At 50.1% G+C, this 27,302-nt stretch overlaps 2 protein-coding genes across 4 annotated transcripts; one reads left to right on the top strand and one right to left on the bottom strand.

Annotated features, from left to right (window-relative positions):
• Positions 1–609: 609 nt before the first annotated feature.
• On the bottom strand, positions 610–14,354 carry LOC142821489 (uncharacterized). Of its 3 annotated transcripts, none has more exons than XM_075912543.1 (8): positions 14,231–14,354; positions 12,881–13,325; positions 10,857–10,952; positions 9,716–9,738; positions 8,934–9,049; positions 8,279–8,338; positions 3,745–3,858; positions 610–3,438 (listed from the first exon to the last, which is right to left on the bottom strand). In XM_075912543.1, the coding sequence occupies exons 2-8, from the start codon at positions 13,250–13,252 to the stop codon at positions 2,021–2,023; spliced, it is 2,199 nt and encodes a 732-aa protein (XP_075768658.1). In that variant the 5' UTR covers positions 13,253–13,325; positions 14,231–14,354; the 3' UTR covers positions 610–2,020. The 3 variants fall into 3 exon arrangements, with proteins under 3 accessions (XP_075768658.1, XP_075768657.1, XP_075768656.1); XM_075912542.1 differs by lacking the exon at positions 14,231–14,354 and adding an exon at positions 13,639–13,904; XM_075912541.1 differs by lacking the exon at positions 14,231–14,354 and having other exon boundaries at positions 12,881–13,904.
• LOC142821500 (uncharacterized) lies at positions 13,837–26,963 on the top strand. Its single transcript, XM_075912628.1, has 7 exons — positions 13,837–13,932; positions 14,745–14,861; positions 18,311–18,426; positions 18,996–19,055; positions 21,557–21,757; positions 22,994–23,107; positions 23,394–26,963. The coding sequence occupies exons 2-7, from the start codon at positions 14,800–14,802 to the stop codon at positions 24,248–24,250; spliced, it is 1,410 nt and encodes a 469-aa protein (XP_075768743.1). The 5' UTR covers positions 13,837–13,932; positions 14,745–14,799; the 3' UTR covers positions 24,251–26,963.
• Positions 26,964–27,302: the final 339 nt, after the last annotated feature.

Raw genomic sequence — 27,302 nt, 5'->3', positions numbered from 1 at the left:
CAGAGGCATGCATGCAACATGCGCCCGCTGCCCCGTGTACAAGAATGGCTCGGGCCGGTCCTGCCCCCAGCCCAACTCTTCCAGGAACCCCCAGAGAGCAGCACTCACATATAGGGGGCTGGAAAGTGGAGAGACTCCCTGAGACACCAACTCAAAAGGAATCACTCTGGATATGTCTGCACTGAGATAGCAGCCCGGTGGCCAGGCTGTAGCTGGCCCAGCTCAGCTATACCGGGCCTGGAGGGCTTTGGTTTGGAGATTAGAAACCTGCAGACAGGGGCATCTCTGGGGGGCAGGGGGAGGATGTCACAGTGTCAGGGCAGCTGTCATGCCCACCCGCCCCCCCCCAATCTTCCTTTGCTACAGCCCCACTGCTGAGAGACACTGACCATTGTCATTGCTTAAACTGCACACAGAGCTTGTGGCAAAGGCTAGCATATGGTTAAAATACAATGAACATTCTGGTAAGTTATCAGAGGGGTAGCCGTGTTAGTCTGAATCTGCAAAAGCGGCGAGGAGTCCTGTGGCACCTTATAGACTAACTGACGTGTTGGAGCATAAACTTTCGTGGGCAAAGACCCACTCCCTCAGATGCATTATTCTGGTAAGTTCTCATTTGTGTTGTGCTGTCTGCACATCTAACTAACCAGAGATCAAAGTGCATGACCCAATGGCCTTCACAGAGAGACAAAACCCACAACACAGGGTAGGTTATTCAACACGTTCACATTTATAAGAGTGAAACATAAGGAAATCTTTTAAGACTCAGAATCTAGGAAATAAATAAACTTACTTGTTTTCTTCTGCAGTGGCTAAACCTGCTTTATTTCTTTCCTCATTACATGTCTGTGTTAGTTAAAAAGTTCTATATGTCATTCTACTAAAACAAAAACACAAGTTCACCTGAACAAATGATCTGGAGTAGTCCAAAAAGGCCCAGCAGGAACTATACCCAGAGACGGAACCAGGGCTCTGAGATGGTACCAGTCACGCTCTGCCGGGAGGTTCATTGGGATTTCCCTGTCCACACCAGGTCTTTCTCCTGCAGCCCTCAGAAGCCGGACTTAGGACCACAGAAACCACACTGGGATTCATGAATCTGGGGAGCCCAGGCCACCGGTGAGTGACCCTTGGGATGCATCTACAGAGCAGCCTTATTTCGGAATTACAGTGCATGTCTACACAGCAAGCCGTTATTTGGAAATAACAACCACCTGGAGTACTTCGTCTTTTGGCTGGGCCGCATCTGAAGGAAGGAGCCAAAGACCCCAGGGTGGGAGAGAGCCCTGGTTTGGAGGGGCAGCTGGAAAAGAGGTTTTAGGGGGACTTTGTAGAAGTTTGTACTGAAGTTTCAGTGTAGCACTAACAAAGCATTTTTTTTTACCTTTGAGTTTGTAATCTGCTTTGCTCTGCCTGTTCTCACTTATCACCACTTAAATCCTACAGCTTGTACTTAATAAAACCACTTTTACTTACTATCAAGCCCAGTGTAAACAATTACTACCTATGGGAGCAATCAGTGTGCACATTCCCCTTTCATTGCTAAATGGGGCTTACCCCGTTTTTTGGGGAGTGCAATCCCAGGAAGCTGGGCCCTAAACTGCTCTCTCCTCAGACCTGAAGAGGTTCAGCATCTGTACCGCTGCTCAGAGGCAGGGATGGGGGCAGGAATCTCAGCTCAGGGCTTTGGCCATGGGAGACTAAGGAGCTGCCCCAGCAGGACCGGGTGATGAGAAGCCCCAGAGAGCAGAAAGGTGAGTGGCAGAGGACAGGTCAGTACCCCAGGAGGCCCTCCCCAAGGGGTCTTCTGGGACCACAGCCACCTGGCCAGGCAGCTTAAAGGGAACTCAGGGTATACGTTTCTTCCCTCTGTGGGTCCTCCAAAGGCTAAGAAGATTTGAGCTCTGACTGAAGATTTCCCCACAGTCAGAATAACTGAATGGTTTTCTCCCCTCTGTGGACTGTCTAATCTTTAACAAAGTCTGACCTGTGTTTGAAGCCTTTTCTGCAATCAGAGCTTTTATAAGGCAACACTCTTGTATGAATTCTGATGGCTAGTAACGCAGGAGCACTGACTGACGCTTTTCCCGCAGTCAGAGCAATTGAAAAGTTTCTTTCCTGTGTGAGTCCTCTTATGGTATAAAAGGCTTGCGCGGTGACTGAAGCTTTTCCCGCAGTCAGAGCAATTGTAAGGTTTCTCTCCTGTGTGGATCCTGCTATGGGTAACAAGCTCTGAGTTTCTTTTGAAGCTTTTCCCGCAGTCAGAGCAATCGAAAGGTTTCTCTCCTGTGTGGGTCCTCCTATGGTCAAAAAGGCTTGAGCTGTGACTGAAACTTTTCCCGCAGTCAGAGCAATTGAAAGGTTTCTCTCCTGTGTGGCTCCTCCTATGGGTAACAAGGTTTGAGCTTCTACGGAAGCTTTTCCCACAGTCAGAGCAGTAGAAGGGTTTCTCTCCTGTGTGGGTCATCCTATGACTAACAAGGCTTGTGCTGATACTGAAGCTTTGTCCACAGTCAGAGCAATGGAAAGGTTTCTCTCCTGTGTGGCTCTTCCTATGGGTGACAAGGTTTGACTTCTGACTGAAGCTTTTTCCGCAGTCAGAGCAATTGAAAGGTTTCTCTCCTGTGTGGATCCTCCAATGGGTAATAAGTTCTCCATTACTACTGAAGCTTTTCCCGCAGTCAGAGCAGTAGAAGGGTTTTTCCCCTGTGTGGGTCCTCCTATGTCTAACAAGGTGTGAAATCTGACTGAAGCTTTTCTCGCAGTCAGAGCAACTGAAAGGTTTCTCCCCTGTGTGGCTCCGCCTATGGGCAACAAGGCTTGAGCTACTACTGAAGTTTTTCCCACAGTCAGAGCAATGGAAGGGTTTCTCTCCTGTGTGGCTCTTCCTATGGGTAACAAGGTTTGACTTCTGACCGAAGCTTTTCCCACACGCAGAGCAATTGAAAGGCTTCTCTCCTGTATGAGCCATCCTATGGATAACCAAGTGTGAATTTGTATTGAAGTTTTTCCCACAGTCAGAGCAGTTATGGGGTGCATCTCTTGTATGTATTTTCTGATGGTCTGTAAAGTGTGAGTGCTCACTGAAGCTTTTCGCAGAGTCAGAGCACTTGAAGGGCTTCTCTCCCGTATGGACCCTTTGATGTTCAAGAAGAGTTACACAGTCACTACACGTGCAGGATGACTGTTGATGGGGGATTTCCTGTTGGACGGTTTCTGTGCTTCTCTCCCCTGTGCTTCTGCTACTGGAGTTACCCTCTCCTAGATGGTTTCCCTGCTGCTTTTTTGGGCTATACTGACTCTCACAGCTCTCTCCTTGCTCACGTATCTGGAAAACATGTCCTTCAGATCGTCTCAGTAATAGTCCACATGGAGACACTTGCTCCAGTCCTTCCTGCTGAAGGCTCTTCTCATGGTTCTCAGTCAGTGTCCCGTCACCTGTTGGAACAAAGGAATGATCCAGACAGGAGTTATTCTCCACGATGAACTGCAAGGAAACTCTAAAAGCGGAATAGAAAAGGGGATACACGCTCAAATAATGGTCAAATTATCAGGAGCTGAGTTCGTTGTCCTCCTTTACAACCCTTCCACAGAGAAGAGAACCCAGCCTTTCCTCGCCCACCACACTCTGACTGGAGTTGAAGACAAGCTGAACAGTCAGTCAGAGTTCATGAAAACACACAAGTTACATCCGCTATAAGGAGACAGAAATTGGTTTCTGAGTCAGTTTAACTGATTGCTCACCTGTCTGGGTATTGCTGATGATCTCTCCTTCCTCACAGCTTGCAGGATCTGGGACCCGCAGCTCCTCCTCTTGCTCCACCCAGGAGAGCACATCAGTTTCAGAGACTGGAAATCCTGTTTGGAGAGCAATGAACCAAGTGCTGATCTTGTTCATTAAGGATTTTGCCATTACTGCTTCCAGAGCCAGGATCCGAGTCCCCCACCCAGAGAGGCTCCTTTCCCCACCTTGCAGAGACTGGGCTCTGGCTGGTACAAGATCCCAGGACACACTCACCTGCAGTAAAGATGCATCACTCCCCCACCTTGGGAATGGCAAAGCTCATTCCTCAGGGCAGCTATGCGCTCTGCTGCACTCTCTAGGGTACAACTCAGATCCCCTCACAGCCTGGTCCATCCGCCCAGAATCCCACAGCTGGACAGCAACACACTGCTCAGAAGGGGAGTTCTAGTGAGGGCATGAAGGTGTGACACCAAGGTCCCCAGGTAGGGCTCAGACTGCAGCTGCCACATGGCAGGTCACTAGGACTTGGAGATGAAGGACCCAGGAGATGTCTAGCTCCCCAAGTCTCTGTCCACAAAACCCCTGGCTGGTGGACTGGGCTTGCCCTGATCTTTGGCTCAGATGTTCTACTTGGGCCAGGAGGAGGCAGAGGAAGTTGCCTGAGCATCTAAGTGAATCCTTGGCTGCTTGCTTCACGCCCTGCTTATGTGCCACACACCTGATCCCAAATGCCTGTGTCTGGGTGGGCCCTGCCAGCTGCCCACAACAGTTGCCATTCTCATGGCTGCCCACGGTGGTGCTGGGCTTCTGTTGGAGCAAACCAGGGCAGAGCTGGGCCGTGCTGCTTCTCCGGTGCTTGTGGCAGTTGCTCAGCTCCCCCTCTGCAGCCTCCGTTCTACTCTGCCAGCAGCAGCCTTTGTGTGGTTTCCCAGTCCGGCTCTTGTGGCCAGCCTGGCCTTTGATTTGGTGCCCCTCCAGGGCTGCACAGCATCTATCACCTTTACACCTTGTGAGCGTGTTTCCCTCAGCTTTGGCCCCACCCCTTCTTGGAACTTCATTTTCTGTTCAGAAGATCCACCTGTGACATGACCATGGAGATCACTGTGCTACTGCTGTTAAATAAAATAATCATAGTCATCACATCAGAACATTCACATTGACGTGGTACTCAGCACACTTCGCAAAAGGTTTATTGCAGCTGTGTATGTCCATTCTTTTTGAACTAGAACAGGCTGGGCTTTGGCAGAATGGTGGAACACTGGGGACCAACTAACCAGGAAAGCGCATTCCTGAGCAGGAAGAGGCCAATCAACACACATCTCCACAGTAGCTGCAAACACAATCCTAAGAGATGGCTCAGAAAGACACTGACCCTTGTGCACAAGAGCGGGATGAGGGGATAATGGATACGGATGTTTTGTTCAAACAAACAGGCAGAAGGCTAAGGGGGTAGAACACATGGAACATGCATCTTGTTTGTGTCAATATATGAGAAGTCACAGGAGGGGCATGTTGATGCTGGCTGAGGGGCAGCATTCTCACTGCTGACTTATTGGTACCGTTATTGGGTTGGCACAAGTCTCACTATACCTGTGCCTAAGGAGCTGGGACACTAGCATCCTGCTCCTTTTCACAATAAACTTGGCCAAGTGCCTTAGCCTCCAAATGGAGCCTGGATCTTTCTTAGCGGCAATCCTGAACTGTGCTGCATGGATAAGCCGCAGGCTCTGCCAGTGCTGCTGGCATCAGAGCTCCAGAAAGAGCCACCCTGAACAGCCATAACAACGCTCTGTGGCACTAGCAGCAATTCTAATGGCACTGCAGTTGCTGCGGGAAGCAAAACTATCAATCACAGCAGCACCTGGGAACTCTGGTATAAATTAGGACCCCACTGTGCTAAGCATTATCCCTCTTTAATGTAGGTATATTTCCCAGCCCTGAGAAACAGGGACACACTATAATAGCTATTAAAGAGAGAGGTGACTGCACACAGAGGCTGCGTCTAGACTGGCATGATTTTCCACAAATGCTTTTAACTGAAACGTTTTTCCGTTAAAAGCATTTGCGGAAAAGAGCATCTAGATTGGCACAGATGCTTTTGTGCAAAAGCATCAGTGCCAACCTAGACGTGGTTTGGCGCAAGAAAGCTCCGGTGGCCATTTTCGCCATTGGGGCTTTTTTGCGCAAAACAGTTTTAACCTATCTACACTGGCTCTCTTGCGCAAAAGCATTTGTGCAAGAGGGCTTTTTCCCGAGAGGGAGCGTCAGTGTATTTGTGCAAGAAAGCTGACAATCATACATTAGATCGTCAGTGTTCTTGCGCAAATTCAAGGAGCCAGTGTAGACAGCTGGCAAGTTTTTGCGCAAAAGTGGCCACTTTTGTGCAAAATCTTGCCAGTCTAGACACAGCTAGAGAGTCTAAGGGATTTGATCAAGGTCACACAGGAAGACTGTGATGGGCAGAGAAGTGAACACAGCTCTCCTGAACATGAAGCCAGACATTCACACAGGAAGAAAAAGTCCCTACCCAAAGATATTTCACTCTAAAAAGACAACACAGATGATGTGATTTAGCTCCACTGCACACAGAGGCAAGTGAGCCCCAGAGAGTGTGAAGCTGAACTTTTGAAAGGAAACCCAACCTGTGCCTGAAATGCAAGGAGAGCTCTGCTCATGTTTCTCTACTACAGAGCTACCTCGGATAAAATACTCACAGAGCGTGAACTGCCTCACCCACCCTCCCTCAGCCCCAGCATCCAGCCCCTCCCACTGGCAAGAACAGCATGTCATAGGGTATGTCTACACTACCCCGCTAGTTCGAACTAGCGGGGGTAATATAGTCATCCGCAGTTGCAAATGAAGCCCAGGATTTGAATTTCCCAGGCTTCATTTGCATGAAGCCGGCCGGCGCCATTTTTAAATGCCGGCTAGTTCGAACCCTGTGCCGCACGGCTAGACGCGGCACGGAGTAGCTAGTTCGGATTAGCTACTCCGTGCCGCGTCTAGACGCGTGGCACGGGGTTTGAACTAGCCGGCATTTAAAAATGGCGCCGGCCGGCTTCATGCAAATCAGCTGTTTGTCAGCTCAGCGCGGCAGCCATGTAAATTTAAATGAAGCGGCGATTATTTAAATCGCCGCTTCATTTTACTATGTCTGGTAGCCTAATCTACATGCCTCTGGAGACGTACCCCTAGAGACAGACATGGGTGTTCTGCAGCCTCGCAGGGGAGAAGGCCAATTAAAGACATTTCAGAAGGGGCTTTAATCCTTTCCACACCCCCATTCTCCCCACAGTCTGTCCCTAGTGACGTGACACACGTTAGACTCTGCCACTGTGGACAAAAGTTTTAGTCTACATATTCCATTAACAGCACACGGGACTTAGATCCCAAATCCATATTCATTTCTCTTTGCACCTGGCTTGAGTTACAAGATTACTGCATCTGCAACAATGGGATTTAGTTCTCAGCACCCAGTGTTTCTGATAAGGCACATATTCACCTGCCTGAACATAGACATAGGTTAAATGCAGGCTGTTGTATTTAAAACTCTTAGTCTTCATTCACAGATTTGCAGCACAAACATTGCTCTCATCTCACAGAGACGTTATAATCCCTTTCCAAAATAGAGAATCAGTGACGTTAAGCAGCTGAATGGTGGTGTTATTATTAAATACGTGTGCTTATTATTAAACACTTGCACTGAGTGTTTGCAGGATGAGATCTTAAGATTCATGAGATCAGAAGATATCCTCAGTCATACAGTCTGACCCCCTCTGTGGCACAAGCCATTACACTTAATCCGGTTACGAAGGCACAAAGCTGTTTCCCCACAGTGTATTTTCTAGAAAGTCCCCCAGTGATTTGAAGACATCAAGAGATGGGAGAATCCACCAGTTCTTTGTTCATTTGTTTCAGCAGCTAATCCGCTTCCCTATCAAACATTTGTGCCTCTCCTCTAGTCTGAAAGAGTCTGGCTTCAGCTTTCAATTATTGGCTCTCACTGAGCCATATCCATTCGAAGAGGTGGGCCAAATTTTCATGGGGGGCCAAATAGAAAGTGGCTGAGAGCTGCACTTTTCCATGACATAAATGCAGGAAATGGAGGATCCGGGATGGGCATTGGGAGAAGGAGGATGCTTGGGGTAACGGTTTGGGATACAGGACAGATAGAGGGGGTCTAGGAGGGAGTTTGGGTGAAGGAGTCTTTCAGCCTATTTATTGTTTGAAACCAACCCCATATTGAAACTGAGCAGTGAAATCTGAGCCTGAAGGTGCCGAACGTTTTGTGCTTTAACTTCACCCCTTTAGCATCACAAACATATAGACCAGTGTTTCTCCAAATGTCCACAGGTCACCATGCAGCACCCCTGGGGCTCCTCACTGATCACTGGGTGATTCAAGGCTCTGTGCACCGTGCTCGCTGGGTTTGGTTGGTAACTTCAATGAAAATCCCATGAAGATGTTTTCACAGGAATTCTCACATCACTTAAAGAATTTTCTCATTTAAAGAATCTCCACCAGCAAACTCACCCTGTCTGCAAGCTCCAAGGGACTTTCCTCTTGCTCTCTCCAGTGCAGAGGGCAGCGTGTCTAATGGGGGAAGGGAGAAGAGAGGTGAGATTCCAGGCTCTCCTTTTTATAACAATATCCCACTCTGAACTCTGCGTTTCAATTGTATCAGAGACCAGATACACACACACTCAGGTATTTAATATGAAAGAGTCTGAAACTTTCATTTCCTCTCACTGGGGCACCTCCCAGCAATGGAGCCAATATCCCTGCAGCCTCACACCTGTCCCAGGAGAGACAAGCTGTAAATAAGATTTACTCTTCCCTCCTCACCCCCGCCCACTTGGCTTCTCACTCACTTACTACCTCTTATCATATCCTGGAGCAGTGGTGGTGGGACACGTGGCCATCACAGTAACTTTGGCCATTTTGATCTCTGAATGGGAGGTTCAGAGTTTGCAAACCCCTGGCTCTATCTGCAAGCAGTTACATAAGAACATACATAAGAACATAAGAACAGTTGGGTCTGTTCGCTCAGTGTCTCTAAGGAGAGCAGTGTGATGGGGCCGTCATTCTCCATGTGGGAATTGAGGCAGGGGAAGGTTGGCTTCAGAGGCCAGATTCAATGGTCTCAGATACTTGAAACACTTTCCCCTCATCCATCCCTTCTAGGTACCTTTGAATTCCCTCAGAGTCTCCGACAGAGCAATCGTTTTCTGGGAGAAACCTCTGACTTGTTCTTCTAGTTCAGGGGAAATCTCTTCCAGCAGCTGGAATTGCCCCGTCTCACACCTGGACAGAAACAATTCACTGTGATTGTATGTCACTTACTGCTGGTAAGTTCTGGCTAGTAAGTCTCAGCTCTAACAGGCCTCCAATTCTCCCAGCCTGAGAGCAGGGACAACACATCTAATGGCCATGCAACCTTCCCCTCAAAGATCCCATTTCTGTTCTTCACTTCTGCCCTGGGGAGACTGGCTGGGGGAGTAAAGGGGAATAGAGTCTCCATGGCCAACTCACTCCTTGGCCTCTAGATGCTGAGGGAAAGGAGGTTCCCACGTGAAGGGCTGAAGGAATCTGTCCACTAGGGACTTGACTGAGACACCAGCTCCCCAGCTCCTTCCGCACAGGTCTCCAAACAGCCCTCGAGTGGGACAGACTCTTGATCCCTGCTGTCCTGGGCTGAATGTGCTCAGTGCCCAGCAGTGACAGGCCCATGTTCCACCCCACAGTCCGGCGGCAACCAATCCCCAAGGAGGTGACAGCTCTAAGAAACACTTGATCCTGAATGGGGAATTCCAGAGTCTAAAGTGCGAGGATGAGACCCTCAGAATTAAATGCGTCAGAGAAATTCATGTCTAACATCTGGCTGTAGAGCTCTGGGGAGATGTGCTGCTAACATCCGCTCCAAGCCTTTTCCCTGCTCTGTGCAGTGTGAAGAGAGGGAGAGCCACGTACCTACTCAGGGCGCTTCTGACGTCCTAGAAAAAAAGACACAGAAAAGAATCTCAGCCCCATTGGACACACACAGGGGACCTCTGAGAAGGGATTTTGCAAACCTAGGAAGAGAGGCCCTGCCCTGGCCCCAGGAACATGGATCCCCTGAGTGAATGGGGCTTTGCCATCTCTAATAGATCTGTGCCTGTAACTCTACAAAGCACAAGAGTCATTCACATGGCAGCAATGCACAAGGTGTTACACTGAGATCTGTCAACTGGGACCGAGCACGTCTGATTCAGGAGCCTCTCTTCGCTGTGTGAGGAGCTGGGATGTTTGTCCCTCAGTCTCACCTGCAGGAATTCCCTTTCTGGCTTCTGACATGTCCCCTCCAGCTCCCCGATCCCCTCGCTGATACGGGAAATCTGCACAGAGAGGTTCCTGACAGTGTCAAACTGGAACCTCACAATCTCCTCATCTAATTTCTCAAGCTGGGCTAGGAGTCGCTGCTTTTGTTCCTTCAGAAACTGCAGCAGCTGCTGAAACACAGCCACAATTATCTGTCTCTTGGCTTGGGTCCATTTCTGTGTGAAAACAGGGAAAGGGCTGGTCAGGGGCATGGATGGAGCCCACGGCCCTTTCACGGGGAGCTGAATGCGCAGTAGGGAGAATTTCTTGGAAAGCTCTAAAGTTTGCCTCTTTGTGATTACTAGGTAGATGTGTCTCTCCCAGCATCTCCTTTGCCCCGTGTCCCTCTGAAAGGGATGTTCCCATGTCTGTCATGGGCAGAATCTTTTGTTATTCACGGGCTCTGGGAATTCATATCCAGAGCACCAGGAGGCAGGACTCAGCACCAGCCTGACAGAGATACCCAGGGAGGAAAAAGAAGCAAACATATAAATGCACCAAGTGAGCAGACAGTCCTTCAGCGGCACATTCAGCTCACTTGGGGAGGATGAGTGGGAAAGCCACAAAGGATGGACATTAACTCATGCACTGACACGGATGCTCAAGGCCTTTCTACACATGGATCTCAGCCAGCAATTCATGATCCAGGAGAAACACAAACAAGCCCAACCTCACCAAGGCCACACAGGAGTCTGCCTCCTAACACAGCCCTCCCACTGCCAGTCCCTGTTGGTCCATAGCCACAAGCACTTACCAGATACTCCTGGCTTTTCCCTTCTGCTGCTGTTTTCCTTCTCTGCAGCTTTTCTCTCTCCTCCCTCAGAGTCTTCAAATGAGTCTCCAATTTTTCCTGAAGAAACATATAAGCACGAGGGCAAACCACATTAGATGTTGGGAGACCATTTATCTGCCTTTAAGAGAGTCCCAGTTTTGTGGAACTCTGCCCTTGTCCAGCAGGGACTCAGCCCTGGACATGGCTTTGTCCATAGAAAAATACACAGGATAAGACTGCGGATGCAGCAGGACACCTACGACCATGGGGGACAGATCGGTGGTGGCACCTTCATAAAGAATGATGCAGGTGGTTAATAATTCTAATCACGTAACCGATTACAATTTTATCGGAGACAGTATTTTTTAACCTGCTGACAGGCAGGGTTGGTAGCGGAAATGGGCTCTCCTGGGGCCAGGGATCTCTTGTGAGGTCTGCCAGGGTGGCCACAAGAACTGCTGGCCAATGGGAACGCCCAGCAGCTACAGACTGACGTTAGCTGCCAGAGGCAAGTGGGAACTTCAGGGGCAGTGGGGAGTTTAACCGGTATTTGGCACCGATAAACATTAGCTCATCAGTTAACCAGTTTGAACTCTTGCTACAATCCAGTTGAATCCCAGTTCTGCCTGGCATAGACCTGTGCTTCCTGAAACCCTGCTATGGGTGGAGTGAAGGTGCTCGGGGCCCCACACAGCATCCAGCCCAGCAACCTCATCTAGTGCCAGCTGCTGCATCAGAGTTTAACCCCTCACAGAGCAGACCAGAAATTCAGCATGCCAGTGGGAAACCTCTTCTCCCTGCCGAGCCTAGGGCTTTATCAAGGCATCTTTCTCTCCTAACAGCCACATTTCATCACTGTTCAGTGATGCTGAGGGACAGGGAGCAGTGTAGTCTAACAATTGGATTAGGGTCCAGGACCGAACTCTATCCCTGATGTGTTTGGCGACTATGAGCAACTTGCTGCCCCACCTTCCCTTCCCAGTTTGTCTAACTGGACTGCGATCTGCTCAGAGCAGGGACTTTCCCATGCTGGGTATTGTGCAGGGCCCAGATGTCATTGCGGCTCTATAAGGCAAATGACAGATTATTATTCCTGGTCATCCAATCAGTAACAGCTTGTAACCTCCTCTTCTACAGTCCCAAGGCAGCTCACTGACAGAGTGGCCTGTAGCTCCTGCAATCTAAACCTCTCTGATTATTAACATCTTCCCTAGTGCAAACACCCTTCCTGCCACCAGTGAGGGCTGGGTTTCAGGATTTAGAGCCTCAGAGAAACATTTCCCACATCAGGTATCTGTAAAGACCTGACATAAGTTGCCACAAAGCCAGAACATTTACTTTTTACAGCATCTCTTGGATCATGAAGGCTTTACAGAAGTGGTCACCAACCAGCCACCAATCAGCTGCCCCCTCTCTCTGCTGCTGCATATCTCCTGCCCTTTGCCTTGGAGCTGTTTCCTTCTCCCACCCTGCAGTCTATCTCCAGAAACAGAGGGAGTCTGTAAGCTGCTTTTGAGAGTGGTGCAGGGGCGAGCCTTCCTTAGCCCCAGTGCACCTCCACAGAGGAGCCACCTGTGGTAAGCAGTGTGCAGCTGGAGCCTGTATCCTGAATCCCTGTTCTAGTCATGTACCTCTCCCACACCCCAAGCCCGTTCTCTAACCCTGAGCCCCCTGAACTCAAACTCCCTTACAGAGCCTGAACCCCCTCCTGCACTCCAACCCTCTGCCCCTGCCTGATGAAAGGGAGATAAGATGGGGGAGGGAGAAGGGATGCAATGAGCAGAGGCGGGGCCTCGGAAAAGGGTCACAAAGGAGGTGGGGCAAGGGTATTTGGGTTTGAGGTAGATCCTGGATTGCACTTAAATTCAAAAAGTGTTACTTTAAAAGGCTGGAGACCACTGCTTTACACCGGTTGGTTCACATGTGTGGCTGGTAACAGTCAGTGAAATTAGCCTGTAATTAAAACACAATGTTATTTCCCTTCACACTGGACAGCCACTCTGTACCTTGTACTCCTGGGCAGCTTCCTGTAAGGGCACCACCATGTGAGCCTGGGATCTGTCACACACCACACAGCTGGGAGTTTGATCCTCTTCACAGAACAGCTTCAGAGCCTCCTGGTGCTCCCCGCACACCCCGTCCCGTCTTGCTCTCTTTGCTGCCTGGAAACTCAGCGGCTTGGCTAGTTCCACCACGTTTGCCAGCTGCAGGTTGGGCTGGAGGGGTCCCTGCTGCTCAGTGTCTCTGCCCTGAGGGCTGAGGGGGGCCTGGCAGGAATTTTGCCCACACTCCAGAGTGACAGGGGCTGTGAAATCCTCCAGACAGACGGGACGCGGCGCTTCCTCCCGGACACTTTCCACGGGGCTCTCTGCAGCCATGGCTGCCTCTGGGCTGGGGGACTGGGGCAGTGGAGGGGCAGGTCTGTGGGGGGACGGGGGTGAGTTACCAGCACTGAGGGAAAAAAAAACATCTAAATTAAAAACCGAAAAAGCCCCAAAAGCTTCGCTCCCCCCCTGCAGGGTCCATTGGGCCTCCCCCGCTAACTGCCCCGGCCAGAACCGCCCCCCCATCGCTGCGCCCCTCAGGCCAGGGCCCCCCCCCGCACACTCTGCAGCCCCTCACACCCCTAGCACCACCCCCCGCCAGCCCAGCGCGAGCATCAGGAAGCGCCAAGAGCCCGAGGCGGGGGGGCGACCGCAGCGGCGGGGGGGCCATTGCCCAGCCGGACCCGCCCCTAGCGGGCGATACCCAGCGCCGGACCCACCAGCACGGCCCCTCCGCCCCGGAGCGAATAACAGCCCCTCACAACGGCTCCCGGCTCAGGGAGCGCGGCGCATGCGCAGTAACCGCGGCGAAGTCTGGTCCCTTTCCCTGCCCGCGCGCGGAGCCGGAAACCCGGCCGCGGCGGAGTAGAATGGCCCGTCAGACCGCGCATGCGCAGCAGCTCCGTGACTCCGCTCAGACGCCGGCGCCAGGTCTTAGCTCAGACCGGGCGCTGCTTGGCCACGCCCCGGGCCAGAGGCTACTTCCGCTTCTCGGAGCCCGGGCCGGCTCGCAGGTGGGGCGGGGCTTTTGCAGCGCGTGTAGCGACCCGGGGGATTCCCTCCCTGCCGGGCTGGGAGCGGGGGCGTGTCCCGAGGTGGGCGGGGCCGGCGCGCGCTGCTGGGGTTGCAGGGTTCGCTCTGGGCCCCACGTGGCTGCGCGGGCGGGGAGGCTGCGGCGGGTGCGCGCGCGGGGCGCTGGGACCGGCCCTTTGTTGCGGGGGCGGGGCCGAGAGATGCCCACGTGGGCCAGTCCCGGCTTCTGTCCAGCGCGTCTGGTGGGTCCCGGGGTGGAGGGGGGCGGGGGATGCTCACCTGAGAGACCACTGTGGGCTCCTGCCTGGGCACTGCGCATGCGCAGCGGTTCTGGCGGAGCCCTGGCCCGTCTCTCTGCCCGCGCGCTGTGAGTGTCTCGAGGGGGAAGCGGCTTCACGTGGACTTGGCGGGGGACGGGGCAGATGCAGGGGGCGGAGTCTGGGCAGACTCAGCTCTGGTGAGGGGAGGGGCGCCAGGTAAACTCTGCAACACCGAGAGCAAAGCCCCGGGGGGGGGGGTTAAAGCAGCTTCCCCAGTGGGGATGAGGCGCGAGTCACAGAGTGGCCCTGGCCAGGGGCCTTTGTATTTCCTTCAACATTTATTTTAATCCCTTATTCACCTGGGAGGCGCTGGGCAGGCTCAGGAGGCTGCAGACCCTCCTGCACTTCGCCCGGCCCACTCGAGTTGTGTGTTTGTGCTGCTGCATTTGAAAGGTGTTTGCAATGTAAAAAGGGAGCTAAAGACAGGACAGAGTCTCATCGCTTTTCTCTTGTCTTATTCCCGGGACTCTCAGAATTGCTCTCCTGTCTCTGCAGCCCATTTTCATTGTTTTCCTCTGTGCAAATGCAATGCCTTGTACTGTCACTACTCTGTGCAATGCAACTCAAAGTCCTGCTACTTCGAAACAAATGTAAGTAAAAATCAAAGTAATATTCTGTAAAACTACTTCAGTGAAAGTTCAAAAGCATCATATCTTAATTGTACTTAAGTATGCAAAGGTAAACATTAGTTGTCCTATGGAACCCTATGCTTAACTACCCGAGTTCTTGCTGGTCACCACTAACACACACAAACACGAGCTATATAAACACTTATAATTCTATATTATATGCACACCTATACTATACATTTTTCAATGATGGAATTTAACGATACTCACTGCCTTCATTTATAAAGATGAAGAGGGACCAAATTAAATACAAGTCAGATTACAGAAATGTATTTATTTTGTCCACATTCACGGTGTGCATATTTCCGTTGTAATGATTAATTTCCAAAATGTTTGTTCAACCATAGGAGCATCTTTTTTCAAATTGATCAATCCTTGCTTGTCTATGAAAAAATGAGTCCCATCACACGGAAGAATCTCTCTCAGGCAGCTGCTGGAGACTGAGGTCTGTTGGCCCTGGCGCACAGCTCCCTAATTCTAGAAAAAGAGTGCAGCAGCTCCATGGTCTCTCCTGAAGACGCCAAATACCCATCAAGCTTCTTTGTAGTTTCATTTGTCTAAAATGACAGTCTTACCTTTTCTAATCCCAGTTTCATGTGTGTTCCAAGTGGTCCTAATATTTGGCATCAAGATGTCAGTTGCTATTAGCTCCAGGTCCTTAATTATTTCACCAAAACATTTCTGAATGGTGCACTGAAGTGCATCTACCAGTGGCCTCAAGAGGGCATCTTGTTCCTTTGCAGTTTTGAAACCATCAAGTATAATTTAAACCTAAAAAACAACAAATGGCCTGGTAGCACTTTATAGACAAAACAGATAGATGGTATCATGAGCCTTCGTGGGCACAGCCCACTACTTCAGATTACCAGAGTTTTGAGTTTAGGCTGTACAGACCTATTTATTTTGGCTCTGCACAGCCTAAACTCAAAACTCCAGTCATCTGAAGTAGTGGGCTGTTCCCATGAAAGCTCGTGATACCACATATATGTTTTGTTAATCTATAAAATGCTACCAGACTGTTGGTCTGCACAGGATAAAGAGACAAAAAAAACTCTGCTACCCCCTGAAGCTGGTATTATTTACGCAGCTGCACTCCATTCCATTAGTGTACTTCTCTGTGCTTGGATAATATGTAGTGCTTTCACCAATGGGCCCATAACCATGGCATATTCTGCCAATAAAACCAGCTCTGCTAGATTCAGCCTTTTGAACAGCCAATACGTAATGTTAATAAAAATACAGAAAGATCAGCGGGGGGTGGGGGGAGGGCTTTAACAAAAAGAAAAGCATAAAGCGAAGAACTACTTCTTGCATACTAATTTTGAGTCCTGGGAACACATTTCTCATGGACCTTTCTTGTTCATTCTGAATGCACTGAGTTCTCTCCACAGCCGTGAACACAGAGTTCCATCCTTTCTGGCATGACCAAATGAACTGTGGCTTGCATTCTGCTTCCACCATTTTTGCTCCAATTGCTGAGTGTTCAATTTTAATTTATAGTGCTTAGCATCTGGCAAAAGTGGGCCTGGCAAAAGTGGGTCATTTGATTCTTCATGTACTACATCTATAAATGAAACTAGATTCTGCAAGTGGCAGGCTCAGTGTTGGTGTTTTGGTACAATTATTTCACGGTTGTTATCACTGTCGGGGACGTCATCAGTTTTCTGAAATTCAGCTTATCAACATGAAACCCTGTTGTTGAAAACACAGATGAAAGACACCTCCTCCCCCTCCCTCCCCCAAAAAAACCCAAGCCACATTAATATGTCCCCCAATTGATATACCATGCTGGGAACAATACATTGAGGGGATCCTGGGAGAAGCTGTGACTTCACCCCCGAGCCAGACATCTTCTGGCCCATCCCTCTCTCCTGCCCCCTGCACTCCAGGCCCCCCATCCAGCCCCAACTGTTCTCCACACCTGAGGATTCCCCTGCTCTTGGCCCCATGACTGCACCATGCCAAGCAGCAGGGCTGGCAGTGGGGCAGCCGTTCCAGCCAGGCACTGGAGGAACTGGGTGCGAGAGGGGGGCAGAAGGGAAGGGGCTTGGATTAAAGTTAGGGAGCCTGGTCAGTGGCCAACCCTGTTCACTGTTCTGCCCAAGAGTGGTTCTTGCCCTGCCCTGGCCCAGCTGATTTCCCCCCCCCCCCCCCCAGTTGCTCCAATGCTAAGAGCCGGATATGCCGACTCAGGGACTTCCCCACAGGCTGCACAGGGGCTGGTAGGGAGCCTGTGGAGCCACCAACTGGGTTTTTGACAGCCTGGGCCAGTGGCGCTGCCTGGCATCTCCAGGAGCCTGTTGGGCCAGGGGCTTCCAGTCCCAAACTGGACACCTGTCTCCCTCAACCCTCCCCCTCTCGCCCTGCCCCCATCCCCTCACAGCTCCTCTCTCCCACCCCTCATAACTTCTGCTCCTCAGCTAGGGAGACCCACTATGCAGGCACAAGCACTGGGGTCCAGCCATCCGATCTGGGTGTAACTCGGCGTGTGCATTGCTGCCATGCGAGTGACTGTTGTGCTTTGCAGAGTCACAGGCCCCAAGCTATTAGAAATGGCAAAGCCCCATTAGATCACGGAATCTATGGCCCTGGGACCAGGTCAGGGCGTCTCTTCCCCATATTTGCAAAATGCCTTCCCTGTGTGTGTCCAGTGCAGCTGAGATTCTTTTCTGTCTCTTTTCTCTAGGACATAAAAAACACCTTGAACTGGTAGGTGTCTCGCACTCCTTTCACACTGCACAGTGCAGGGAAAGAGCTTGGAGCTGATGTTGGCACCACATCTCCCCAAGGCCCTACAGCCAGATGTTGGATAGAAATGTCTCTGACTCACTTAATTCTGAGGGTCTCACCCTTGCACAGCAGACTCTGGAATTCCCCATTCAGGGGCACAGTCTGACTTCAGATATTTCCTATGGCTGTCACCTCCCTGGGGACTGGCTGCCTCAGGACTGTGGGGCTGGAATATGGGTCTCTCACTGCTGGACACTGGGTACATTTAGACCAGGGCAGCAGGGACACAGAGTCTGTCCTACCTGAGGGCTGTTTGGAGACCTGTGTGGAAGGAGCAGGGGAGGGAGAAGCTCGTGTCTCAGTCTGGTTCCTAGTGGGCAGATTCCTGCAGCCCTTCACCTGGGAACATCCTGTCCCTCATTGCCTGGAAGCTAAAGAGTGAATTCGCCATTGAAACTCAATTCCACTTTTGTCCCCAGCTGGTGTCTCCGGGCCAGAGGTGAAGAACAGCAATTGGACCTTTCAGGAGAAGGTTGCACAGCCATGGACTGTGTTGCCCCTGCTCTCAGGCTGGGGGAATTCAAGGAATTCTAACTCCAGGCCTGTTAGAGCTGAGACTTCCTAGCCAAATCTTATCATCTGTAAATGAAATAGAATCACATGGAATTGTTTCTGTCCAGGTGTGAGACGGGGCAGTTCCAGCTGCCAGAGGAGATTTCCCCTGAACTGGAAGAACAAGTCAATGCTTTCTCCCAGAAAACGATTGCTCTGTCGGAGTCTCTGAGGGAATTCAAAGGTACCTAGAAGGGATGGAGTAGGGGAAAGTTGTTTAACTATTAGAAACTATTCAATCTGGCCTCTGAAGCCAACCATCCCCTGCCTCGATTCCCACATGGAGAATGACGGCCCCATCATGCTGCTCTCCTTAGAGGCACTGAGCAAACAGAGTCCACTGCTTGCAGATAGAACCAGGGGTTTACAAACTCTGAGCCTCCCGTTGGTGTCAAGGGATCAAAATAGGTAAAGTTAATGTCATGGCAACGTCTTCGCCCCAGCACAGGTCTAGGTTATAACAAGAGGTGGTAAGTGACTGAGAGAAACCAGGTGGGAGGGGATGAGGAGGGAAAAGTAAATCTCACTTTCAGTTTGTGTCTCCTGGGCAGGGATGAGGCTGCAGAGATGTTGGCTCCATTGCTGGGAGGTGCCCAAGCGAGAGAGGACACAGAAGGTTTCAGACCTTTTCATACTAAACACTTGAGTGTGTCTCTGGTCTCTGATACAAGTGAAATGCAGAGTTCAGCTTGGGGACATTGTTATAAATAGGAGAGCCTGGAATCTCACCTCTCTTATCCCTTCCTCCACCAGACACTCTGTCCTCTGCACTGGAGAGAGCAAGAGGAAAATCCCTGGGAGCTTTCAGACAAGGTGAGTTTGCAGGTGGAGATTCTTTAAATGATGAGAGAATTCCCGTGAAAACATCTTCATGGGATTGTCATTGAAGTTACCAACGAAACCCAATGACCACGGTGCTCACAGCCCTAAATCTCACCCACTGATCAGTGAGGAGCCCCAGAGACACTGCATGGGGACCTGCAGACACTTTGAGAAACCCTGATCTACGGGTGTGATGCTAAAGAGGTGAAGTTAAAGCACACAACAGATGCCAGCTTCAGGCTCAGATTTCACTGCTCAGTCAGTTTCAATATGGGGTTGGTTTCAAACAATAAATAGGCTGAGAGCTGACTGGCTTCCACGGTATCAGTTTGTTTATGGTGAGAAACTGCTGGATACGCAAGGGCGCTTCGGTCTAGTGCAGGCCTGGGCAAAATACAGCCCATCTAGCGCGCCAGGACATCGGATGCAGCCCACTGATGCTTGGTGGCCATGGGCTAGTTCCATGCTTGCTACTTCCCATCTGCAAGCCACTCAAAGCGAAGGTGAGCCCGGAGGTGAAGTGGAAAGGCTACAGGCACTGCTTCCACCCCCAGGACAATCTCATTGGCTGGTTTCTGGCCAGAAAGGAAGCACTGTGCCCCCTCCCCTTTCGCTCATAGTTATTCACATGCCCACATGGCTCCGCAGCCTGTGTGAGGGTTGAGCAGGCTCCCTTCCTGCCTCAGGGTATGTCTACACTGCCACCCTCGTTCAAACAAGGGTGGCTAATGTAGGCATTTGAAGTTGCAAATGAAGCCTGGGATTTAAATATCCCGGGCTTCATTTGCATCTTGCCAGGTGCCGCCATTTTTAAATCCCCCTTAGTGCATACTCCGTGCCCGCGGCTACATGCGGCACGGAGTAGATAGTTCGAATCAGGATCTGTAATTTGAACTACTGTTACTCCTCATGGCTCCCACTCCACATACCCAAACTCTTTCTTCTCTTCCTGCATCCAAGTAACCCTCAGCCCCTTATTTGTCCACTTAGCTGCTTCTCTATATTAACTTTACTTTAAATCTCATGAGTAGTTGCTAATCCAGTGCCCCAGATCACACCTGCCTCCTTCACCGAAACTCCTTTCCAGACCTCTCTTTCCCTCCTGCATCCCAACCCTTTACCCAAAGCTCCCTTCTTCTCCCAATATCCATCCCATACGCTCCATTTCCTGCTTAATGTCTTGGAAGAGTGCAGCTCCCAACCACTTTCCAAAATCTTGGAGTGCCCTCCCCTTCACCCAAACAAAATGAATTTCCCACCCCTGGTCTAGTGGATACAGTTCAGTGAGAGTCAATAACTGAAAGCTGCAGCCGAAGAATTTCAGGCTAGAGAGAAGGCACAACAATTTTATTGGTAAAAGGATTAGCTGCTGAAACAAATGAGCAAAGTTCTCCATCTCTTTATGTCTTCCAATCAACACTAGGCAACTTTCTAGAAAACATGCTGTGGGGAAACAGCTTTGTGCCTGGGTAGCTGGGCTAAGTATAATGGCTTGTGCTGCAGAGGGGACAGACTGCATGGCTAAGGATATCTTCTGATGCCATGAATCCATGAATTGTAAGGCCTTATCCTGCAAACACTCTCGGCACACATGTTTAATAATATGCATTTGAAACCTCATATTAACTTTATTTCCTCTCTCTTATGGAGAGGATTTATAAAGTCTGTGTCAGATGAGATATCCGAAGTTTGGGCTGCAAATCAATGTATGAAGACTAAAGATTATAAATACAGCAGCCGAAATTAAATTAAACCTATGTCCACATTCAGGCAGATGAATATTTGGCTTGTTAGCAGAAACACTGGGGCTGTGTCTACATTGGCACCCTTTTCCGGAAAAGGGATGCTAATGAGACACTTCGGAATTGCAAATGCCGCAGGGACTTAAATTTTCCCTGCAGCATTTGCATGAACATGGCTGCTGCTTTTTTCCGGCTTGGGGCTTTGCCGGAAAAAAGCACCAGTCTAGACAGGGATCTTTCGGAAAATAAAGCCTTTTCCGGAAAATCCCTTATTCCTGATTTTAAGAGGAATAAGGGATCTTCCAGAAAAGGCTTTATTTTCTGAAAGATCCCTGTCTAGAATGGAGCTTTTTTCCGGCAAAGCCCCAAGCCGGAAAAAAGCGGCAGCCATGTTCATGCACATGCCGCGGGGAAAATTTAAGTCCCTGCGGCATTTGCAATTCCGACTGGTCTCATTAGCATCCCTTTTCCGGAAAAGGGTGCCAATGTAGACACAGCCTGGGTGTTGAGAACTGAATCCCATTGTTACAGGCAAAGTAATGTAACTCAAGCCAGGTATTGAGAGAAATAAATACGGCCTTCAGATCTAACTCGTATGTGGAGTTTATGGAATAGCTAGACTCAACGTTTACCCAAAACTGCAGAGTCCAGCATGTTTTCCACCAGGGACAGAGTCTGGGCAGAATTGAGGTGTGGAAAGGATTAAAACCCTTTTTGAAATGTCTCCAATTCCCCTTCTCCCCCTGACAGGCTGCAGAACACCTATGTCTGTCTCCTGCTCAGCCCTCGGCCTGCAGAGCCAGGGACAGGAAATAGCCGTGGTGGAGCCAGTGAACTTTGAGGAGGTGGCTGTGTATTTCTCTGAGGAGGAATGGGCTCTGCTGGACACGGGCCAGAGAGCCCTCTACAGGGATGTGATGCAGGAGAATTACGAGGCTGTGAGCTGGCTCGGTGAGGATTCCTATCCCAATTGTGTAACAGAAGCTGGGTGGGCTCTGGAGCAGCTGGGTTGGGTTTGGTTCAGGGTCCCTCATTGCCCGAACCCCCAATATCAGCAGTATCTGTCCCAGTAATCCTGGCTGCTGTGTGAGAGGAGGTTCAGTGACATAATAGCGGTTCTGCTCTTCCCACAGCCAAGCTCTCATTGTGGTTCCCACCATCTTGTCCATGTTGTGCCTTGGCCGGAGTGTCAGTGGAAGGGCCCAGGCAGGAACAGCAGGGACCAGAGTTGTGAGGCTGGGTGCAGCTGTTCTTAGCGTCTGCAGGATCTCCTTGTGCTATTGTACTGAGTCTCTGGAAGGAAGGTGCCAACTCAGAGTCCTTCCCTGCCTCTGGTAGATTCTGTGCAAGCCAGAGGGGCACCAAATGGCAGGCCCAATTGGCCACAAGAGGAGGGCTGATGTTGCTGACAAGACTGAAACAAGACTGCAGAAGGGGAGCTGAGCTGCAGGAGCATCTACAAGGAGCAGAGAAGCAGCCCATCCTGTCTCCACCTTGGCTGGCCACAGGAACAGGCCGGCACTGCCCTGGCTGTCTGCAGGACTGACAGTTGTTGTGGGAAGCTGACAGGGCCCACCCTGGCACAGTCAGTCAGGATCAGGAGTGCAGACCATAGGCAGTACCTGAAGTGGCCAGCCAAGGATTCATTTTCCTGATCAGACAATTCCCCTGCCTCCTTCTGGCTCAAGTAGAGCACCTGAGCCCAAGAGCAGGGCAAGTCCAGCCCCCAGCCAAGAGCTTTGTGGACAGAGCCCATAGGGCTCTAGAGCTCTGCTGGATCCTTTCCCTCCCAGCCCTAGTGACCTCACATGTGGCAGCTCAAATATGAGTCCTGGCTAGAGGTGTCCATCAGTCCTGAAAATCCTAGAGCTCTCCCCTTATGAGCAGTGTGTTCCTGTCCTGCCCAAGTATAGAACAGGCCCTAAGGGAGACTGAGTTGTATACTGGAGAGTGCAGCAGAGCGCTCAGTTTCCCATGGGAGTCAACTGGGCTATTCCCAATATGGTGGTGGGGCGGAGGGAGGATGGAATTAGTGTGTCCTGGGATCTTGTAGCAGCCAGAGACCAGTCTCTGGAAGGTGGGGAAGGAGCCTCTCTGGGTAGGAGACTCAGATCCTGGCTTTGGAAGCAGGAATGGCACAGACCTTAATGAACAAGATCAGCACTTGGTTAATAGCTCCCTGAATAGGATTTCCAGTCTCCAAAGCTCATGTGCTCTTCTGGGTGGAGCAAAGGGAAGAGCTGCAGATCCCGGATCTCCAAGGCTGTGAGGAAGGGGAGATCATCAGTGACACCCACACAGGTGAGAAATCAGCTAAATTGACTCAAACCAATGGCTGTGTTCTCATAGCAGATGTTGGTTGTGTGTTTTCATCAAGTCTGACTGGCCCTTCAGCCTGTCTTCAACTCCAAGCTCAGAGTGCCGGATGGGAAAAGAGTAATGGGGGAGCAGAGTGAACTCAGCTCATGATTATTGTATGTTTCCAGCCATTCTTTGGCTTTGTCCCCATTTTCTATTCACAATTCAGAATTTTTATTTCAGCTCAGCACAGGGAATGACTCCTGTGTGGTTTCTCTGTCTATCCCAGCAGGTGATGGGATGCTAAATGAGAACAGTGAGAGGAATCTTCAGCAGGAAGGACCTGAGCAAATGGCTCCATGTTGGGTGTTAGTGGAAAGATATGAAGGGCATGTTTCTCAGAGTCCTGAGCAAGGAGAGACTCGTGAGAGTCAGCATAGTCTACAAAGGCAGCAGGGAAACCATCCAGAAGCAGGACAGGATAAATCCAGTCAAAGGAGCAGAAGGTTGAAAACAATCACAGAAACTGTTCAAAAGGAAATCCCCCATCAACATTCACCTTGTGCTTGCAGTGACTGTGTAACTCCTATTAAACATGAAAGAGCCCAAACAGGAGAGAAACCCTACAGCTACTCTGACTGTGGGAAAAGCTTCAGTCACAAGTCACACCTTGTTATCCATAGGAGAGTCCACACAGGAGAGAAACTCTTCAGCTGCTCTGACTGTGGGAAAAGCTTCAGTCACAGGTCAACCCTTGCCAAGCATAGGAGAGCCCACACAGGAGAGAAACCCTTCAGCTGCTCTGACTGTGGGAAAAGCTTCAGTCAGCGGTCATACCTTGTTACCCATAGGAGAGCCCACACAGGAGAGAAACCTTTCAGCTGCTCTGACTGTGGGAAAAGCTTCAGTGACATTTCAACCCTTGTTATCCATAGGAGAGCCCACATAGGGGAGAAACCTTTCACCTGCTCTGATTATGGGAAAAGATTCAGTGACCGGTCACAGCTTGTTATCCATAGGAGAGTTCACACGGGAGAGAAACCCTTCAGCTGTTCTGACTGTGGGAAAAGCTTCAGTCAGACCAATACCCTTGTTAGACATAGGAAAACCCATACGGAAGAAGCTATTCAACTGCTCTCACTGTAGGAAATGTTGCAGTCAGAGGTCACATCTAGTTATCAATGAGAACTCTCACAGGAGTGAAATCATTTAACTTCTCTGACTTTGGGATATGCTATAGTGATAGTTCAAGCCTTGTATATAGTTGAACCCACATAGGTGAGAAACCCTATAGTAGTGGTGAGCAAAATGTTCTCAGTTGGCAGAATTCAGCCTTCCTAAGACTTTGATCCTGTCCACAAGGCAGTGCCAGGCCCCACCTCCAAATGAGCATGTGCTGAGGGGGAAGGAGCTTAGCCCCACCCCTCTTCGTGCTTTGTAGCCACTAGAGAGGAGGCAGCGCTAGGTTGAGTCTTTGCCACAGAACCTGAGGCCAGCACTAGAGGCACTGCTGCCACTGCACTGCTGGCCTCTAGGGCCACATGGCCATGTCAGGGCTGCCTCTGGGGCTGGTCCTGGGCTGCATGGCTGCAACAGCAACACCTCCAGCCATGGAGTGAATGGGTGCAGTAGTGGTGCCTCTGGTGTCCGGGGCTGGTCCTAGTCTGTGTGGCTGCTGCTGCAGCAGTAGAGCCTCCCTCCAGTGTGACAAGGACAGTGTGACTGGAGATGTTGCTTCAAGGGGGCCCAAAGCCAGGTAATATTTGCTGTCCTTCCCAGACACTCCCTCCCAATCTCCTCAATTCCCTTCCCCCCAGCAGCCAGCACCCCCAGCTTGCACTGACACCCTCCTTTTTTCTTGCATCCTCTCTCTTGGCCACACACTGCACCTTCCCCCAGGACAGACTTCTGCCTATTTCTGCATCACAGATCCTTCTTCAAGACCCCAACCCTTTCTTGAGGCCCCTGTCACGTTATTGAATTTTAAGGTGAGCAAACTCACCTTAAGATCATTGCTGTGCTCACGGGAAACTGTTTGCCCCAAATTTGGTACAAAGTGGGCCATGCGAGGTGTCAAATGAAAGCTGATATTGTGCTGATTCTATGTGTGGTATTCATGTACTTGTTTGGAGTTTGTATCAGAGTTATGACTATGGGCTCTGCTGATGTTGTGTATGGACTGCCTGTCATGAGGAAGGAATGTCCAATGAGTTACTATGCTAATGCGTATGGCTCCAAGGACAATGGTTCTCAGGGTGGCCAATACACAGCTGAGGAATGCGTGTGGAAAGCTGCAAAGCAGCCAGGGCACAATGGCTGCTGGCATATGAAACAGGTCACTTGACCATGTGACTAGCTCCAGCTTGGGAGACACCAGAAATGAATATCAAATGCTATGAGGGGGGCTCCATCTTGTCTTCCGTCTTGCTACTTATCCTAGATGCAGCCTTGCTAAGGACAGAGACATGGGAAGGATTGCTGACCCATCCTGACATAGGATGTACGCCAAATACTTATGCTAGTAGTTTGTAACATCTCCACTAAGATACTGCATCAAGAACTTGCTGATTGATGTATATAATGTATTCTCCTTAACAGCCCTACTCTCAACCTTTTCTTTCTTTTATTAATAATCCTTTAGATTCTAAAGGATTGGTCCACTGTGATCTTGTGGGTAAGATCTGAAGTATAAATTGACCAGGGATTCATGGCTGGTTCTTTGGAACTGGGTGGATCTGTTCTGGGTTGGAGAGATTGGGCTCTATAACCCCTCACCTGTGTGTAAGCCCAGGGCTGATTGTGGCATAGGAAGAGCTGGGATATTGGAGGGGTTTTGCTCATGAGGCTTCCTGCAGGCTGGATTGGCAGCTGAAGTGCTCAGTGTGACTGGTTTGTGGCCTATTTTGGAAAGGTCTCCAGTCAAGGGCTGTCAGCAGTCCTGGTTTTGAGCAATTTGCCCTGAGTGGATTCCCTCAGCGGTGCTCAGGCCCGGCCCTGCCCAGCTAATCACAGCCCTGCCCTCTGCAAACCTTCTGTAGATTACTGTTGCTAATGGAAACTCACTGTTAATGACACAATTACTCAAGCCATTTTTCTAGGGCTGCATCTGGGCAGTTGCATTTAAATTATTAAAGAGATTAAACCTTTTAACCTTCTCATGTTAGTTGATCAAACTTTATTTTAAATTAAGTAAAATATTTATTTCCAATACATACTGTGGAGGTAGGCCTCACTAGCCTGGACAAAGACTGAATCATACGCAGTGCATCCTGCGTCAGAAGCGAGCTTCCTAAGCAAGTTGAGCAAGAAACCACAATGCTGTTAAACAAACAAACAAAAATTGCACTGCTTGCAATTTGTTATCAGGTCAAGCAGAGATTACCATTTAAGGATAAAGTGCCTTCCTTCCTCTTTTCTCTTTAAATTTCCACTGTGACTTTGTAAGAAGGTATAAATATCTCAGGCATTTGAGTGTGAGGAAGGGGCTTGTATTGGTAAGGGATGACTCCCTGCCATCTGTGACAACCCCCCCCCCAAAGCTGGATTATTAAGGTGGTTTTGTCTGTCTTGAACCCTAAAGGTAGCATGTGTTTCTTCCACGATAGCTGGGAGCAGCTGAAGCCAAGAGCCGTGTTCTGTGTCAACAATCTCTGAGGTGGCATAAAATCCCCTCTCCAGTTTCTAACCCTGAAATATTGTCTTTATAATGTCATTCCCGGCCTCTTGATACAGTTTTTAAACTCAACTGCAGAGCTATGTCTACACTGGCGGGTTCTTGTGCAAGAATCCGCAGAGCGTCCACGCTGCCCGCTTGCTCTTGCGCAAAAAGATTTACAGTGCGGCATGGTAAGAGAGGGCTTATTGTGCAAGAGCTACAATAAGCCCTCTCTTACCATGCCGCACTTTTTTTAACAGGTGTAAGCCCTCTTGCACAGGGGCTCTTGCACAAGAGGGCAGGGTGGATGCTCGGCAGGGGTTTCTTGTGCAAGAAAGCCCTATGGCTAAAATGGCCATTGGAAAGTTCTTGCACAAGAGAGCATCCACACCGCCATGGATGCACTTGCACAAAAGCACAGCTCACACATGGCAGTGTGGACGTGTTCTTGTGCAAAACTTCTTGCACAAGAACCCAAAAGTGTAGACATAGCCCAGATGTTTGCTTACCAGAGTGTAGCCAGACAGGAACCCCCCTTGTAAC

Source organism: Pelodiscus sinensis, chromosome 31 (genome assembly GCF_049634645.1).
Source record: "Pelodiscus sinensis isolate JC-2024 chromosome 31, ASM4963464v1, whole genome shotgun sequence".
NCBI classification, from domain to species: domain Eukaryota; kingdom Metazoa; phylum Chordata; order Testudines; family Trionychidae; genus Pelodiscus; species Pelodiscus sinensis.
Note: the sequence above shows the minus strand (reverse complement) of the source record. Positions and strands in the feature narration are given on the sequence as shown.